This window comes from Habropoda laboriosa, unplaced genomic scaffold, assembly GCF_001263275.1.
Source record: "Habropoda laboriosa isolate 0110345459 unplaced genomic scaffold, ASM126327v1 scaffold123, whole genome shotgun sequence".
In the NCBI taxonomy this organism is placed as follows: Eukaryota; Metazoa; Arthropoda; class Insecta; order Hymenoptera; family Apidae; genus Habropoda; species Habropoda laboriosa.
Window position 1 is genome coordinate 154941 of NW_017100236.1, and position 19977 is coordinate 174917.

The window sequence follows — 19977 nt, forward strand, 5'->3', positions numbered from 1 at the left end:
TAAAATAAAATGAAGAATTTTTCAATATTCAATATTTTTAGCAAACTTAATGTGCACCATAGTCACTCATAAAAATAATTAAAGGTATATTTATTTGCGACGCAAAAATACGTCGATTAATTTCTTCGTTGTTTACACGCAATTCAACGTGATATTAATTGACTAGAATGAGATACGTCAAGCTCAGATAACTTGAAACTCTTCTCTAAATACATTTACGCTGTTACAGTGAAAAGCAATACAAAGGAAGCATCACTTAACTCTAACATACGTAGGAATGTAAAAATGTTTGACCACTGAATGTATCTTAGTAAGCAAGAAAATTGCACGAATAAGTGATTTTCAAGTTTGTATTCAAACATTTATAATTTCAACAAAGTGTTGTTTTTAACCCTAGCTACAATCACCGATATGCTTCTTTAACGTTGATTCTTTTCTTTAATTGGTTCCACTGGCTGCTTGAGAGTTGTTTGCCTGTACGATATCGACTGGATCTCCTTGACACGATAAAGGTTCGCTTATCGTCTTGATTTTCATCGTATACCTTTTATTCGTTGGAAAATAAGGAATAATTGACGAAAAATTTATCAAGTCATCGATATTCTATCCAGGAGTCTACTCTCTCCTTCGTTCGACTCTCTCGCCACGGCGATTTTCTAGCGGAAGGAAATGCACTACGTTTTGCATCGACTGTTTGCTGTTCCAGTTCGCCAATTGCCAGAACAACGAGCGATAATGGAAGAGAACTGTGTCACAAAACCACGAAACAACGTTCTCGTCGCATTAATTAAGATCCATGGATCCTTTAATGGTTATTCTCAAAGTACAGAAGATAAACACGTTGATTCGAATGTAAGTGTAATGCAAGTTCATGTGAACATTACTTGCAGAATTCTTTTCGTCCTGTTTGAAATTATTGCATAACGTTTTATGGTAAGAACGGAGATAAAATACGCTTATATTGTTTTTACAGTAATAATAATTGATTTTTATGAAATTGTTTTTACTGTAGCAATAATTGATGCAAGGATAAACACATTCTGCACTAATACTCATTCACAAATAACAAAAATCTCAACTCAATAAAGTTCTCAGCAAATGAAAATTGAAAGATCATCAAATAAGCAAACTATTGTATTTCAGGTAACAATTATCTCTGCTCACCCACGAGAAGGAAAAATTCTTTAAAAAACCATTGCGGATTCTGGATAATTATTGCAGCAATCCAAATCTTTCAGAAAATAGCAAGTTTTAAAGACAAGGGAGAAAAGGGAGAAAAGGGTAACAATTACCCCATTCTTTTCAAATTAACGAAATAGAAACACTATAAAGAACCAAGAAACAAAGTAGATGGACAATTGGCAAAACGGGGACCACTTGTATCCCCTAAATTGATACTATAATTGAATTTAGTGAAATTAAAATAGACGCTAGTCACAGCGGACTACACAGCTAGATACAGCGGTCATATTAATGTCCGTTCGCTGTTCTTCGGTTGATGCGCGCAGACTATTGCCTCGAGATCGTCGAGAGGGTAAAGGCGTACCGGAGCCATCGTTTCATTCAGTATACCGACGACCGTAGTACCGGTGAGACGAGTATCTCCTCGTTCCGTGGCTAACTTTCGCATAGGTACGCGCTTTCGTGCACCACCGTGCCTCTTGCCCCGACCCGTGAGTGTTTTCGAGCGGGATCGCGAGTTACTCTGCCACGAGGAGCCTTCATAGTAAGATCCTTTTTCCTCTATTTACAAATTTACCGCTCCTAGTGAGCACACATTTCAGAATTTCGAAGGATTTAATTAAGGATTTAATAAGGATTTACTTAGGATTGACGAACTTTAGAGATGATAGAAGGCTCATGGAGATATCATGGTACGCTGAAGTCTATAAAGATCGAGCGCAGAGCGGAGAGGAAGACCTACGCCGGCCGCAAATTGAATTCGTGCATTAACCACGCTCGATACTCTGCCGCGAGCGGACAGTTTTGAAAGTGGCCCGCTGATTTCTCGACTCTTGCGCCCGATCGATCCGTCGAAAAAGTGTTATCGTACCCTCAACTCACTTTCGATTCGATCGTTTACTTTGGACAAAAAGAAACACGATTCTGACTTCGTTTTTATTCTCACGCGATGCCTGATGATAAACACGTTTACGTAAATGTTTAACTATTTATATACTTGCTCATCTCTTAGATTAGAAAAATATTGATTATGAGTTTATCTTCAGGCACCTGTCATACCGTCGCTTAATCACTTTTACAGTGTTTGTTATTCTCTAGTTTATATCGTATTGATATATTTGATGTTATGTACAGAAAGATTAAGAAAATGTTGACACTTATATGGAGAATTTGTGTATGCACATATTTTCTTATTTTCTCTTTGCAGTAGATTGTAATGACAACGCGGTTGTCATTACTTGGATGAAATATTGTGTTATTAGTTTCGTATAAGTGTTAACACTTATTTTTAAGCATCCTATACGTATACGTACACATACAGTACTCATTGAGAGGAGTAAGAAATGTTTAACCAACATAGGTCCTAAAGTCAATCTTGTCAATATAAAACATAAAAGTTTGTTTTCCCGAAAGTTCTAGACACCCTGTGTGTATACCTTAAAAAAATAACACGGGTCCCAGTTGTATTAACACGCATCACGCGACATTTTGCCGCGATCACTCCACGTTATACCGGTTATTGCTATTCATTGTTACTCGTTCACGCTCGTTCCCGTTTCTCTATCACGCGCAACGTCACGCAGAAATATACTGCTCTAATAGGGTAGATTAATTTATCGATGTTTCGAGAGCAACCATAGAATTCTAACCAATCGTTATACGTGGTATTTAAGTGAATTTATTTTCTTTAACGGCAAAGACGTTTCATTTGAGTTATCCCTATTTCTTGTCGATCATATCACACGTACAAATGATTAGAACATATAATTAAAACAGGAAATTTACTTCACAACCAGTGATGAATTTAATAAATGTATTTGACGTCCAGAGCGCTGACAATTACCAGCGACGATTCGTCGAAGCACTTTTCATTATGCGGCTCGTTGTGTTCCGTGTCACGATCCAGTGTCTATGTATTACGCTGTTTTTCCTGTCTGGTTCACAACAAACTAGCGAACGTAACAAAAAAATAGGCCGATTTCGTTTTCTCGTTACCGGTTCCTTATTCTTTTATGAAACGATTCCGCGTAACGATAACGTGTTTCTCTGTACTCGCCGTATATACATACATATGTACACACATAAGTTACTGTGCTCCAACGATCGTCTGATAACGGGTGATATATACGAAAAACGATGCTCCTCCAACGGTTGAAAATCGAAAGTGAACTGAAGCGTCTCGTTAGAAAGTGAATTGATGCTGGATGTTCGTGGCTCATTGCAACGTTAATCACCGGGAAAATCGTGAGTTAAAGATCGTTTAGAATAATAGAAAGATGATTGAAATTGACATTTTATTAATCGTTTTAGCAGATTTTTCAGTCACTTTCATATTTTAGTCAGAAGATTTTCTTTCACGATACTGTTGTCGTAAATTGTACTTTGTCTAATAGGATTCTTCAGAAATTTTGTATTTATCCCATTGCAAAATTTTGTTTTACTACACATTATTGTTGTAGATTTTACTTTGTCAATTTGTAACATTTAGGATTCTTCAAAAATTTCGTATTCGTTCCTTAGCGCATGTTTTTTGGTTGGCTTTCGGTTAAAGAAGGTTCTTGTAGAGGAAGAAAATTAGGGAAACATCTTAGATCCCTGCGCGATTATCTGTGCCCCAGGACGACCCCTTTATTGCAAGAAGAAAGTGATACGAAATTTGGAGAAAGCGTACACTAGTTTCTACACCGACTTTACGTCTTATTCTACTAGTTTCGAGCAACCAGCAGAATTTCCTTATAAATAAGGTGTACAATTAATTGTACATTAATTGCATAAAAACATTCAACCTTCGTTTCTTTATTAATCTGAATTAAAATCTGTTTAACCATGTTACCATCAACAATAAACAGGTCCAATTTCATAGATAATCTTGCAGATACCATATCCTATGATTTAAAAACTTTTAATAAGTAATATCAATATTAATCTTGATCATTCCTTATTTGAATATGATAATTATGACTTTCAGAATTGAAAATTGAATACAAAGGCGTTGTTCAAGTCAGCATCATCCAGTTTCCAGCTGTAGTGATAGCACCGCCCTTCCGGAAGGCTCTAACAGACACGCATACCCTCTGTGACGACGAGCTATGATATCCTGATCGATCGTAAGTCGTCGAATCACAGAAGAGTTGCGTGTTGCGACAAAACGCTCCATAAATTGAAGATAATCGAGGATCTGACCGGAAGAACGTGGCAGCCATGTCGTTTCTCAGGTCCATCGGTGATTTGATCGGTTTTCTGATCCTCACCGTGGTGTCGATCGCCGAGAGCATCGTTAAATTGTTCATACCAATGAAATATAGAATGAAAAGCATTGCTGGGGAGATCGCGTTGGTCACTGGGGGCGGCGGAGGTCTGGGAAGGTTGATCGCCCTCAGATTGGCCAAACTGGGCGCCATCGTGGTCATCTGGGACGTTAATAAGATTGGTGAGCAAGAATATCTTGTATATTTTGGGTGTTTGCGTGGAAATCTGGTGCTGGATGTTGGTTTACCCCTGAACTGGCGCTCACTCATACTTATGACCCTTTAAATTTTGAATTTATATACATATGAATACTTTATATAACTAAACTAACAAGGGAGCTTCGGTAACCCGAAAATTCTGATTTTTTTGAAACTTTGCAGATTTGTAGGGAACCTCAAGAGAAGTATCGGACAATTTTTCTTGGCCCTTTTTCAGTTCTTCGGGGTGAAAACAGCCCTTGAATGAAGATAAATGTTACACTATTTCTCTGCATCGCGGTTGTCATTACTTGGATGAAATTTGTGTTATTAGTTTCGTATAAGTGTTAACACTTATTTTTAAGCATCCTATACGTATACGTACACATACAGTACTCATTGAGAGGAGTAAGAAATGTTTAACCAACATAGGTCCTAAAGTCAATCTTGTCAATATAAAACATAAAAGTTTGTTTTCCCGAAAGTTCTAGACACCCTGTGTGTATACCTTAAAAAAATAACACGGGTCCCAGTTGTATTAACACGCATCACGCGACATTTTGCCGCGATCACTCCACGTTATACCGGTTATTGCTATTCATTGTTACTCGTTCACGCTCGTTCCCGTTTCTCTATCACGCGCAACGTCACGCAGAAATATACTGCTCTAATAGGGTAGATTAATTTATCGATGTTTCGAGAGCAACCATAGAATTCTAACCAATCGTTATACGTGGTATTTAAGTGAATTTATTTTCTTTAACGGCAAAGACGTTTCATTTGAGTTATCCCTATTTCTTGTCGATCATATCACACGTACAAATGATTAGAACATATAATTAAAACAGGAAATTTACTTCACAACCAGTGATGAATTTAATAAATGTATTTGACGTCCAGAGCGCTGACAATTACCAGCGACGATTCGTCGAAGCACTTTTCATTATGCGGCTCGTTGTGTTCCGTGTCACGATCCAGTGTCTATGTATTACGCTGTTTTTCCTGTCTGGTTCACAACAAACTAGCGAACGTAACAAAAAAATAGGCCGATTTCGTTTTCTCGTTACCGGTTCCTTATTCTTTTATGAAACGATTCCGCGTAACGATAACGTGTTTCTCTGTACTCGCCGTATATACATACATATGTACACACATAAGTTACTGTGCTCCAACGATCGTCTGATAACGGGTGATATATACGAAAAACGATGCTCCTCCAACGGTTGAAAATCGAAAGTGAACTGAAGCGTCTCGTTAGAAAGTGAATTGATGCTGGATGTTCGTGGCTCATTGCAACGTTAATCACCGGGAAAATCGTGAGTTAAAGATCGTTTAGAATAATAGAAAGATGATTGAAATTGACATTTTATTAATCGTTTTAGCAGATTTTTCAGTCACTTTCATATTTTAGTCAGAAGATTTTCTTTCACGATACTGTTGTCGTAAATTGTACTTTGTCTAATAGGATTCTTCAGAAATTTTGTATTTATCCCATTGCAAAATTTTGTTTTACTACACATTATTGTTGTAGATTTTACTTTGTCAATTTGTAACATTTAGGATTCTTCAAAAATTTCGTATTCGTTCCTTAGCGCATGTTTTTTGGTTGGCTTTCGGTTAAAGAAGGTTCTTGTAGAGGAAGAAAATTAGGGAAACATCTTAGATCCCTGCGCGATTATCTGTGCCCCAGGACGACCCCTTTATTGCAAGAAGAAAGTGATACGAAATTTGGAGAAAGCGTACACTAGTTTCTACACCGACTTTACGTCTTATTCTACTAGTTTCGAGCAACCAGCAGAATTTCCTTATAAATAAGGTGTACAATTAATTGTACATTAATTGCATAAAAACATTCAACCTTCGTTTCTTTATTAATCTGAATTAAAATCTGTTTAACCATGTTACCATCAACAATAAACAGGTCCAATTTCATAGATAATCTTGCAGATACCATATCCTATGATTTAAAAACTTTTAATAAGTAATATCAATATTAATCTTGATCATTCCTTATTTGAATATGATAATTATGACTTTCAGAATTGAAAATTGAATACAAAGGCGTTGTTCAAGTCAGCATCATCCAGTTTCCAGCTGTAGTGATAGCACCGCCCTTCCGGAAGGCTCTAACAGACACGCATACCCTCTGTGACGACGAGCTATGATATCCTGATCGATCGTAAGTCGTCGAATCACAGAAGAGTTGCGTGTTGCGACAAAACGCTCCATAAATTGAAGATAATCGAGGATCTGACCGGAAGAACGTGGCAGCCATGTCGTTTCTCAGGTCCATCGGTGATTTGATCGGTTTTCTGATCCTCACCGTGGTGTCGATCGCCGAGAGCATCGTTAAATTGTTCATACCAATGAAATATAGAATGAAAAGCATTGCTGGGGAGATCGCGTTGGTCACTGGGGGCGGCGGAGGTCTGGGAAGGTTGATCGCCCTCAGATTGGCCAAACTGGGCGCCATCGTGGTCATCTGGGACGTTAATAAGATTGGTGAGCAAGAATCTCTTGTATATTTTGGGTGTTTGCGTGGAAATCTGGTGCTGGATGTTGGTTTACCCCTGAACTGGCGCTCACTCATACTTATGACCCTTTAAATTTTGAATTTATATACATATGAATACTTTATATAACTAAACTAACAAGGGAGCTTCGGTAACCCGAAAATTCTGATTTTTTTGAAACTTTGCAGATTTGTAGGGAACCTCAAGAGAAGTATCGGACAATTTTTCTTGGCCCTTTTTCAGTTCTTCGGGGTGAAAACAGCCCTTGAATGAAGATAAATGTTACCCTATTTCCCTGCATATCTTTAAAACTATAATAGATATAAAAAAATGTTTATAATAAAAATTTAATGGCTGTTTATGTCTTATAAGATGATGCTATTAAATCAATAAAAATACACATACTTACGTACATACACATACTTGGTAACTGATAACTCACCGTTGAAAGTGCAATGAAGACGACACAAAAAGCACGTATCGATTAAAATTATTTAAATTTTACATAATTCGATAAGTTTAACATATTTAGTATATTTATCTGCATTTATTTGACATATTTTTCGATTTTACAGAAAATTCCAAATTTTTCACAATAACGGAGGTGGAAGATTTTTTATTTAAGCAAACAATTTTTATTAATTTAATAGCATCATCTTATAAGGCACAAAAAGCCATCAAATTTTTATTACAAATATTTTTTAACATCTACTATAGTTTCAAAGATATACAGGGAAATATGGTAACACTTATCTCCATTCAAGGGCTGTTTCCACCCCGGCTGTTTTCACCCCGAAGAACCGAAAAAGGGCAAAAAAAAAATTGCCTGATACTTCTCTTGTGGTCCCTTACAAACCTGCAAAGTTTCAAAAAACTCGAAATTTTCGAGTTACCAAAGTTCTCTTGTGAATGAATCTTTCTTTTTTCATTTTTTTTTTTTTTAGATATTGACTACTAAATGAAAGTCAAGAAAATCATTTTAATGTAATTAGTAAAGGCGAGCAAAATTAGATGTAAGGAAAAACCAAAGTGTCTAGAATCCTAAGAATTTGCTGTTACTCTTTTTCATGTTGAATTTTACCGCTGTGGAATTCTTCCAAAATTCGTAATTCTCTCTTTTAAATACCTGCAACTCGGAAAGGTCAGGGTTTAAAGCAAAAAGTTCACGTAAAACTAAATACAAAGTAGCCATGAAATCTATAATGATCGACTGGATTGCATATAGTCGCTAAAGATAGAAGGTGACATAAAACAGAAAACTCTCTAACTGCGCTAATCAGTTTAAGACGAAGTTTTCAGCGAGCTCTGAGCCTTCTGCTATCACTGACAAGTGCGAAGACTGAGTATTGTTGCTTCTCACAGGTTGATTGGGCAACAGCAATGAAATATTTTCTAAGACTCGATGTCAGAATTACAGTGATTTAGTTTTCTAACGATTAATGACCTCCGATTTTGAACAGCACGTGAATTATTTAAAAAAATTATTAATCAATCGAGTAGTCAAATTTGCAATGATTTAAACATTCATGAATTCAACAGATATCATCTTGATCTTTGTAATGTTTGAATAGGTGAGTAATTTATTTTTCAATAATAATTATCATTGTTAGTGAGTGGGTTAGTATACCAAACTTAAGACAGAATATTTTTATTCGATGGAACACTTCACCTGACAGGTGGAATATTTAAAGAAACAGGACTCCAAAGATCTGACGTAATTCAACGTCTTTTTAAGTGACAAAAAACTACTCTGACTGAGAGCACCGTTATAACCTTTACATAATTTAATCACAAGTGTGTCTGCTTTTAAAGGACAATTTTTAAATATTCCTTTAAAAAAATATTATTTTCGGGTAACAAAAAATTAATTCAATGCAACGGGTGTACGACGCGTCGCACATTATACGTGATCAACGTTTCGTCTTCATGGTCCCATCTCATGAATCTTTAACCAAATTTCCAACAATGCTCCACCATGGAAAACTTTCTGGAGGTCTGCTCTATTCTTCGTGACTCACCCAGATATAGTATGTAAGAATTATGCATACAATAGTAATACCAAATTTCAAGCTTCCATCGCGAAAAACTTTGATCTATTAAGAAACAGAAATTCACATGTTAGAAATGGTTTTCAATGATTCACTTGTTTAGGGATTTTTAATTCTACTTGAACAATCAATATAAAATCAAATTAAATACTTAACCTTCCTATCGATTTTTATTAATTAAACAATGCATTAATTTTTTCACGAATCGCAATCTTCCTTCAGAATTTCTATTTCAGCTAACTTCAAAAAATTATACCTTCATAGACAACATGTTGCATTCAATGCTTACTATCTTCGTTTGTATCGTGTATTAGACATCAAAGGGTAAATCCTTATTAAACTCTTCATCAGACTACCCACGAAGCTTGAGAGCCTCGACCGGAATACGAAGGACGCCGGTTCGATGTCGTCCACGAGGTAATTACGCTCGTACATCGCGTGAATCGCTCTGCTCTTCTCAACATCCGAATTTCAAGGCCATACTAGGCGTGCTTGGATTTCGAATGTAACATGATCGAAGCACATTCACGATGCCCGATTCCTCAAATGTTACGACGCGTCCTTGCTTTCATCCTGGCTTGAATATAAAAAAAAAAAGGACTGCCGATACCACACCGATCTTGATTTCTTTTATTCTCTTCGTTTGATCTTTTCGAATGGAACAAAAGAGAGGGAAGTTGTGAGAGTTAGTAGCGATTTCTTTTCGTATGGAGACGATAACGAGCGACGTCGCGAATGGATATTCGTTGAAAAGGAAATCGAATGGCTAATTGTGTCGTTGATTATGAACGTGGTCTAAAGACATAAATTCTTACAATTTTTACTATTTCTTCCTCACACTTGCAATGTCGAAAATCAAAATTCCGATTTATCCGTGTTTTCTGGTAAGAATGAACGAAAGTATGAAATACGACTTATTTCGTAATCACCGGCACAATTGTTTGCCTAGGGACTTAATTAACAGTGAAGCTTCAACATAACCTACCTATTAGGGATACGAACGTGTATCGTGGATCTTACGTAGCGGATTGTTTTTAATTTTTAATTGACGTGTCATGCCTGGAGGACGTCCAGGTTCTTGAATAATGTTTAATGTAAGAAGACCCTCTAATAGAACTTCTTGTCGATCTTCTGGTGTAATAACATTAAATTGATGTACACATATATCGTGCTGTATGAGAATTTTACGATAAATAGATACGTTTACGTACAAAAGTTATAGTTGCGACGATTTGTTTATTCTTCGATGTATTATTACTTATTAGTTCAGGTTTGCTGTTGCGTGAAATTTCATCCATACTAAGACACTGGTAACACTTTCTGTTTTGTATAGATTATTAATTCTTTGCAGTAGAAGCTTCTTTAAAATTCCTGTTTTCCTAATTTATGGAAATTGAACGTCTGTTTTGCTCGCCTTACAAAATTTCCGCTGTTACAGAAGAATGCTACTTCAAGTTTTCACAATCATACATAAAACGGCAAATAACTGTAAAACGCTACAAGCTAAAGTAAAAGACAGAATTTACCTTTGTCACAAAGTTAAAGAGTCTGAGAACCTTGGCCGGAAAAGGCGTCGTCGTTCAGGTTTTTGTTCCTGGCTCGAAGCAAAGTTTCCTAACCGCGGGCTTCTGTCATGCATCGTTGCTCACGATATCTCGCAATCGCCAAGAGAAAAAGTGCGAATACTCGTTTCGCGTGTAATCATTGATAACCATCTGATGCAACTGGCAATTCGATATCGAATCACCTGGCGAAAATTGGCACCCCTTATTTCGATCTCTTGCAACATACTCGTAAGCACATTTATTTTAAGCACATTAATCTTCTTTATTTTATAATAATTTTATAAAAATAAATGGTTAAATACAAAAGATGCCAAACAATTTTTTAAAAATTGTATTTAACTACTGTTTCTCTTTGAATTTGGCTCTGCGCATGCGCAGCATCACGTTTGACAGAAATAACCTATTTTGTAGCCCTTATTATAAAAAGAAAATTAGATTTTTGAACGAATTAAAAAAAGTGAATAGAAAAATATTTTTAAGCACGAGACAATTCGACAATTTCGTAGTACAATATCTTACTGATATTTTCCGTAGAACTATTAATCAAATTCTCACGTAACCACGAGTGTGTAATACTAAGCTGAAAATACATTACATAATCTTTTAAACAGTGTAATTACGAAAAGAACACGATGTTGCTTCATCGTAATTACTGCTGTGCCATTAAAAGAAATATCCGATCATTTCAATAACTCGACAGAGGAAATTCAAATGAGAATCTATTCCTTACGTAACTCGTTGCAACTTCGCGATCTGTCGAAGAAATATTCGCACAACGAACTGTTAACCGACATTTCAGTATCCCCTGGTCAAGTTCAACCGTGTTAATGACCTCGACAGAACGTAGTCGAGAAAATGTACCTTCCGTTGACCTTCAGCGTCCAGCGGTTCGCTGTCCATTCTTTTATATACGACGATTTTGTGGAATATGAGCCTCGAAACACAAAAACACAGGCAAAAAACACGTCACCCTGTTTTACCATTCTAACGATCTCTGGATGTTTTTCAAGCGAGGTTAGAATTTGAAAAATATGTCGGCATTGAATGTAATAACTGTCCATCAAAGGTATGACCACTTCCTTTATCATTTATATACTATGAATTAAAAGGTTAGATAGGAAAGAAAGAATTTTAAGTGTTTTTACGAATTTCTGGAATGTCCAAGGTGAAAATCGTAACGGGAACCGTACGATGACGTGTATTGGGCAATCCAGCGGATGAACGACGGAATAAAAAATCGATAAGGATCACGAGGAGATTAATCGCAGCAAAAAGAGAGGGACCACGCGGGTTCACGGGCAGAGGAAACCCGCCTGATGAATTTTAAACGTCGCCAATCAGAAACTTGGCCCCGCGTGGGCGGAATGTTGATCGTGGAACGGACTGCACTCGGCCGCCGGTACGATTTGTTGTTTGCAAGCGGAACACGTGTCGTTGAAAGTGAAGCGCCGCATGACAAGAGCCGACCGCGATCTTAAAGCCTGATTCTTGGATCATCTCGTGATTTTTTTTCATCTCTGTTATGTGAAAAACGATGAAACGAGAGCAAGAAGACAGTGGAAGGTTTTTTTATGAAGATTTCTAATTACACTTCTATTCATAATTATTAGCACACTTACTGAATCTGAAGCAAATCTATACAGCGATTATAAAATTATGAAGAACCGAAAAAAAACATTCAACTTATAATCTCGTAATGCAATGACTATAGTCGATGGAAGAAATATAGCGAGGTCGTATATTAAAGCATTAACACATTGGTTACTGGCATCACATACACTACCGGCCAAAAGTTTGGAGCATTGAGCATTGCAATTTACACAAAAATTTTCAGAAGAAAGTCAGCGACTTTGAGAATTTTTTATCATTCGAATCAATTGATATGAGATAAATTGATAAAAGTAGAATTGAGATAAACTTCAAATCTATAAAAAATTAGCAGCAGATTTAATACTGATGAAAAGTCGGAAGTGATTCCAAACTCTTGGACGGTAGTGTATATGTATGTGACGGATAGTACCGATCTTATGACTTCGCTATATTTCTTCCACCGCCTATATATACATTTTTGCTGACATTTAGTACTAAATCTGGCGATAAAATGTAATTTAAATTATATAATACTTTCTGTACAAACATACTAGGTGTTCTAATATTTATGAACGGTACCATTGAAAGTAGCTTCTTCTTTAGGATAATATCAGAGTCCCTTATCTACATAAGTACACATTCTCTAGATACTGTGCATCTCTATTACAAGAATTTTCTAAGAATACTTTTAATTACTTGTCTCTTTCAACTCGTTAAATGTTTTAAAACACAGAATACACATCACGAGAGGCCTTAAAGTATGTAACAAGAATTTCAGGATTCTAAATTTAATAATTTATTGAGGCGGAATGGATGAGAGTAAAAAGGAAAACATGCCTACTTTAATAAATTGGGAACCTTGCCGAGCGACGTCAAATGTCTAAAATATTCAAAGTTAAAAAAAAATCAAACATTTTTGCAATCTGAGTCCTGGAACTTTCGTTGCATAATGTATCTTTGCAATTGACGCTCGCGAGACATTTAAAAGCGTGGATTAAAGGCACAGGGGACAGGGATAGCGTCGAGAAAAGCAAAGAGGCGCGTCATTCAAGGCCATCAGCGTAAATCTGGTCGATCGGCTCGGCAAACTGGTTGATTGTTCGAAAAGAATGGAATTTCACGCGACCGCCGCGGTATTCGCGAGCTCAGGTTCTCCAGCGTCCTTTTCGGTTCGATCGCCCGTTCACGATTTCCACATCGCCACTGCTCATATTTTCCCCCTATAGGTTGCGCAATTTGGCAATCACGTGGTAACCGAGACGGTCGAACATGATCCTAATCAAATCAAAAGCAGATAGTATACAAGAATTTGTGAGTTCTGTTCGGATGGTACAGTGATTGCGAAACTGGAAAAATTGAACGGAATGTAAAATCACGGGGAACAGGATATTCCGCGTGTTTTGCAATTATCTTTCATATTCTACGTGAGCACGCGTACCACTTGGTCAAGAAGCGAGACTGCCTCTGTGTGCCTCGGCTTTCTACCCGCGAAAAAGTTACTCTTTGTCAAACGCAATAGTGTAGGCTATTTGGAGAATTGTAGGGAACAGAATAAATATAAATTAGATAGATTGGTGTTTCAATTTTGTAATATTAACCTTTCGACCAACAACTCTAACACACTTTTGCATTGCAACTTTTGAAAACGAGAAGTTTTATTTGGAAAAGAAAAGAATGTGAATAAAACGTGAATTTTATATTTTAAAGTTTTTCGTAATATGGTATCTGTAGAAATGATCTCCTAATTTTGAGTTGTGCTGCAAATTAAGCATGTGGAGTGAAAAGAATGAAACGTTAAACAATAAAGAACAGAGAAAACAGAAATTATCTAAAATTTGTTGTTCGCAAACCAGCAAAATTTCTCCAATTAAAACATTTTTCAAATATCCATTACTATATATATAGTAGAATTTGAAATATCTAGAGCTACGAATAGCTGAAAGAAAGAAGCAGCCGCAAAATTAATCGTCCGCAACAGGTGTTCTCTACCTGTCGACCTAGTATTCCACCATTACCCGCCGCTGGCGGCTCTTCTTGCGCGTGACAATGTCGAACGCTGGCCTACGTAAATTCTATAAACTTCAGAGAGGCGAGAGAAATGCAACGGCGTCTCCAGTTTCATTTCCATAAAATGCTGCGTTACGAAACAAGTTCGTGAGAAGAAACGCAGATCGAGGAGGCTGCAGTTCGATAACCGAAATCCCATATTGAAATTAATAACAAGTTTCTTCTTGTTTAAGGCACAGAGGAAACGGTCAAGCTGGTGGAGGCTATAGGTGGCACTTGTTATGGTTATGTCTGCGACCTATGTGACAGAGAAGATGTTTATAAGAAAGCAAAACTGGTTAAGGAAGAAGTTGGGAAGGTGAGAATCACATAATATATGGAATAATTAGAGATCAATAACACGGAGACATTCAACCTTTCCATTTCAGATGTTCCTCAAGAATTCCTTAAACTTAATTGCGCTATTAACTGTAAAATAATGCACGACATTGTTTGGACGGTCAAGCAATAAATGTTTTATAAATTTTTCCATAGTATTAGCCTTAATGATCCTCTGTGATTCGCTTTTTTAGTATAAAAAATATTTTATTTTCTTGACCACGAATAGATTTGGGTAAAAAGATCATCAAAGCGTTGAGCAAGATGTTGAATCAAGAAGAATAATCAGTTTCTTAAATCTGTCATAAAATATTCATATTTCGTCATCGAAATATCCACATTAAATTCAACCGCAGTACCAATTAGCGAAAACACACTAATTATGCAAAAATGGCCAATTTTCTGGACCGCGAACAGACACTTCACAGTGTTGCAAGCGCAATTGTACTGTCCGTAAATATAAATTCATGTTGACAAGGGCGCGCCATAGCGAAATGTGTTTGCAAGATCGAAGGCCTCGAGAGTCGATACTCGCGTATTTCGCGATACTCTCGCTCCTAGGGACAAAGTATTGCAAAACCCCATGTTACGCCATAACGATGCAATCGTTGTCTGATCTGTTTCAAAAGCTTGGAGGAATATGAAATTTCGCATGTAGCCAAGCTAATGTTGTGTTTTCTCTTTAACGATGGCAGATCGATGCTTTAAATCACCTTAATTTAATCTCCATTAAGCAAGCAAATAAGTTAGGAAAGCATTTTCGATCGAAGCTGAATGAGATAATCGATTGTAATATGCACGTGGATTATGTTACAGGTGACCATTTTGATAAACAACGCCGGTGTGGCGAGCGGCATGAGGTTTATAGACACGCCGGACAAGCTCATTATCCGCACGATGGATGTAAACGTAATGAGCCACTTTTGGGTACGTCTATATTATTGTTCTGTTACTTTTTTTTTTACCGCCTCCTGTCTTTTGTAATTTATTTTGTGAATGCCGTGGGAATGCTTGAAGCAGTGGAAAAATTACATTACATGTCTTTTGTATCCAGCACTAACACAAAAATATCATAAATGACGTAATTGTGATAAATCTCTTCTCCTTGGAACATAACCTTATTCTACAAAAATTTCCACTCCTCTACAATGCAATAAACACACATAAAAATACCCGTATTGTATATTATAAAAAATCCAATGTCCTTCAAAAAGTCCCACTAAACTCTATAACCTCGTCTCAATAGAAGAGGATCCCAGGTCAGGTCCACGATTTGAGTTTCAAAGACGAGTCACGACAGGTCCAAGTGAGAGGCATTCTCATGTTCCCTCTGTTTAGGATTGTTGCCGTGGGTCAGGTTAGAAAACCGGTCAGATAGATGCAGCCAGCCATCCATGCTGTTGCGGTACATTCGCGGTTGCAACACGCGAGGGGCACGCTTGCCAAATGCAGCTATAGCTCGTTCAGCTCCCCAATACAGTCCCCTTAACTTACACATATGGTTGAAAAAGCAATTACATACTGCACGTTCAATTCTCGAAATGCTGCTTGCTAATGGACGAGAAATAATCTTCAAGTAGTAGAGACTTTCCATAGCCATCCATGACAACATTGTCCGTCATTATAGGTTAGGTACATCTAGCCAGAGCTTTTTTTTTCTCGACAGAAATACTAATAGCGACGATTTCGCGAGAGATTGGTCGACGTAACGGGATACGGAGTGAAAGTATACGGGGACATCATCCACACGGGGCGTCAACAGTATTCATACGAATGTTAGTAGAGCTAACAGTACGAAAGGAGAAGAAAAATTATAGCGTGTCCAGTTTTGCAGGCACTGTTTCGTCATTGATTTTTAATATGGCAATGTAAGAACCTGATAATAAAAGAAAAGAAGAAAAAGAAGGTGAGGTTGAAAGAGGGACAAGGTCTGCATGTTCGAAACTAATCTCTCTTTTGGCGACACCTTTCATTATAATTATATTTCGACGTGTAATTGCACCTCGTGTTTCCACATGTTTCGGAATTTTATCGATCCCACACCGCAATGAAATTCTTATTTAGTCAAGAATCTTACGTGTGTGACTTTCAAAAAACTCGAAGCCTCGAATCGTTTAGTTTTGGACTTTGTTCCGACGCTGTTACACGCCATATTACGCGTTGACAGTTTTACTTTCGAAAGTGAAAACTAGGGTTATAGTACAGGGAAGAAAATAGATTGGAGAAGTGGGTCGTTTCGAAGTAGCATAGTCGTGGACCCCTTATTGCATTCGATGTCACGGTTGTATCGATAGGATCTCAATTACTTCCCACAGTCGACTGGTGTCCCCCCGTCCTATACACATAACTCTACTAGAGTGTATTTGCAAATTACCACATATGCTACAATTATATTTATTTATGGTAATGACACATGGATGTTAGGAGTAAACATCGAACGTTTGTACTGAATAAAGTAGCCGAGTGTGTTCAATACATGGTACTCGTGCATTAAAGTCTGACTGATCAATCACGTTCCATGGAGGACCAAAAAATGTGAAAAGATATTTAAATTGCTACAGACAGAGAAGCAACTATATTTTTTCACTTATATACATTAATATATTATTTTGTAATGGAACAATTTGCATTTATTAATAGAGTTATTAAAAATTGTAATTCATCCCTTTTTTTTTTTAAGACGACAAAGGCATTTTTGCCTTCCATGATGGAGAGCAATAAAGGACATATCGTGAGCATTGCTAGCCTGGCTGGGCATTTAGGTGTACCACGATTAGTGGATTATTGTACGTCGAAGTTTGCAGCTATTGGATTTGAAGAGGCTCTTCATATGGAATTAGCGGCAAGTTAATCGATTTTTTATATCGATATTATAGGTTCATTTATATAAATATACCTACAAATTATTCGTCATATTTTTCAGGCTGAAGGGTACAATATTAATACCACGGTGATATGTCCATTCTTCATTCGAAGCACAGGCATGTTCGAGGACGTTTCGCCTAGGTATAACATCTTCCTTCCGTCGATTCCATGAATAATATTGTACGAGTCTTTATGTTCATACATCCGTATATACTTTGTTCTTCAGATTTTTTCCAAGGCTCAGCCCGAACGAAGTGGCCGACCGAGTTGTGTCCGCCATGAGATGCAATGAGAAGATCGCCGTTGTGCCTGGTTACCTTTATATTCTTCTCGTTGCAAAATGGTAAAAATTTTCAAATATAAATATAATTTTAATAAAACAAAAAGCTTACATGTTTATGCTAAAAGCTGATGTTAAAAGCTTATATGTTTTATTAAGCTTACTTTACAAATATTTTTTAATGTTTGTAGGGCCTTTCCATGGACTGTCGCGGGAATGTTCATCCGCGGTATAGTCTCGAACACACTCGGTTGCAACACAACAACAACTCCTGCCCCTAAGAAAGAAGTGATTCCCACTGTGTTACCCAAAAAATCTGACACCGTGAACATTCACCAGCAATTAACCAAACGTATCTCCAATTCCGAGAGGAAACCTTAATCTCGTGTTCAATCTGTTCGCAAGAAACATATCCCAGATCATATTTTCTATCGTTTTCCTTGGTCTCAGTTAAACAACGCGCCTGTAGGAATTATGGAACTTTCTAGCGAATATTCGTATCAAGTAATATCGATAACGGTCATGTTATTACGAAGTACACTTGTGCAAAACTCGTTTCAAAAATGAGCTTGTTCCCGAGCCAGTTATTGCGCAAAATTGAGGCAAGTCTCGTGAAATGAGAAGGTGGAAAGTAGTAGGTTTATTCTCCAAGCAAAGACAGCCTCAAAGGACTCAAGTCTTATGGAGAAGGAGATTAATTTCATGGAAAATGTACTTTGGTGTTCTTTTTTAGCCACGTTTTTGTGAAACAATGACGCGAATAGACGTAAAGATTTGAAAGATATTGTAAAATCGTAAACAGCGTATTATATCTTTTGGAAAAGTATTATACAATTTCGACAGATGTTATATAATTTTTAATGTTTTCGTACAATAACAATGAGATGTTATAATTACTTATAGAGTGTTTTAAGAGGAAACACTGGTCCAAATGACACGGGTACAATTTCTGTAATCGGCACTATGTGATACAATGAACAATTGTACGTTCCGTACTAGCATAAGAATAGCCTAAGGTTTTTTTATTTGTAATTAGTAACCTATGGTTGTAAAGGAATGAACAACGTGTATATTTATCAACCCCATGTAACATATTTGGACCAATTGTCGCGAAGTAATTCGCGAATATCACGCAAAAGAAATAAAGTTTGTGTCATTTTTACGATTTGACCCAATTTGAAACATACAGTGCCATATGTCTTCCCTGATACAAAGAATGATTGTTTTATAACTGAACATTGTAATAAAATCAAATATTCTACTCTTCCGCATTATTCATGAACATCAAACTCTAGAACAATTTTACAAATCGCTTGACCAATATAATTTTTCATGATTAACGACCTAATAACACTAAAAATTGTTCAATTAATGCCTAACATCTGATGCATAAAGATATTAGAAAACATGTGATGCAAAATGATCGACTTTCGCTATTACCTCAAACTTTTTATACAAACACTTCGACTTTAAAAAAAAATGTGCACTTTTTTCTAATACATACATATAAATATATATGAAATGTGGAGTAAAAGAAACATCGAATAAAAATAACAGATATATCATCCGAAGAAACGATCTCACAGTTATGTCATAAGCTGATAACATACTGGTTTCAAGGAAGGAATGATACACAACGATCGTTTTTATTCCTTCCAGTTACTATGTCAACGAAATGCACGCACAACAAGATACGCATTGCACAAACGATACATTGCAATCGCATTAGAGTGTACAAGCTGACATGTATCCATGCCCGATATATCTATCTAAATACCAGGAAATGTACATCTAAATATAAACAATGATCACACGTTTTCTCTTACATCTGATCAACATCATTTACATTGAAGAATATTTACCATTTTACAATCTATCAGCGGGGCAGAGTAAATTATTTGATACTCTTTCTAATCTTTGCTATAAGTATAATGATATGCGCGCGATAGCACACTCGTCATCGCATAATTGAGATATTCTCAAGTGGATGGACACACTTTCCACGTCTGGCATGAATATTGAGCGTATGTAAAGATCAAAGATATTTTCAAGTTTGCTTTTTACATGGAACGAAAACTTCTTCTCACTTTTGAATTAAGAAGT

At 36.7% G+C, this 19977-nt stretch overlaps 2 protein-coding genes across 2 annotated transcripts in view; one reads left to right on the forward strand and one right to left on the reverse strand.

The window, feature by feature from the left end:
- Positions 1-4583, reverse strand: part of LOC108571640 (estradiol 17-beta-dehydrogenase 11) — an 11066-nt gene extending 6483 nt beyond the window's left edge. The window contains exon 1 of the mRNA XM_017933730.1: positions 4380-4583. Coding sequence (XP_017789219.1) covers positions 4380-4583 — 204 coding nt within the window. The remainder of the gene's footprint in view (positions 1-4379) is intronic.
- Positions 4584-6681: 2098 nt separating this feature from the next.
- On the forward strand, positions 6682-18450 carry LOC108571654 (estradiol 17-beta-dehydrogenase 11-like). The gene is made up of 7 exons (XM_017933745.1): positions 6682-7130; positions 14585-14709; positions 15546-15656; positions 17410-17571; positions 17653-17735; positions 17821-17937; positions 18066-18450. The coding sequence occupies exons 1-7, from the start codon at positions 6902-6904 to the stop codon at positions 18253-18255; spliced, it is 1017 nt and encodes a 338-aa protein (XP_017789234.1). The 5' UTR covers positions 6682-6901; the 3' UTR covers positions 18256-18450.
- The last annotated feature ends 1527 nt before the right edge of the window (positions 18451-19977 follow it).

Bases quoted from the DNA above. Each gene is read 5' to 3' on its own strand.
- LOC108571654 (XM_017933745.1), top strand. From the start codon at position 6,902: ATGTCGTTTCTCAGGTCCATCGGTGATTTGATCGGTTTTCTGATCCTC. The intron at 7,131-14,584 runs GTGAGCAAGAAT...TTCTTGTTTAAG, and splicing joins CTGGGACGTTAATAAGATTG to GCACAGAGGAAACGGTCAAG. The intron at 14,710-15,545 runs GTGAGAATCACA...ATTATGTTACAG, and splicing joins TTAAGGAAGAAGTTGGGAAG to GTGACCATTTTGATAAACAA.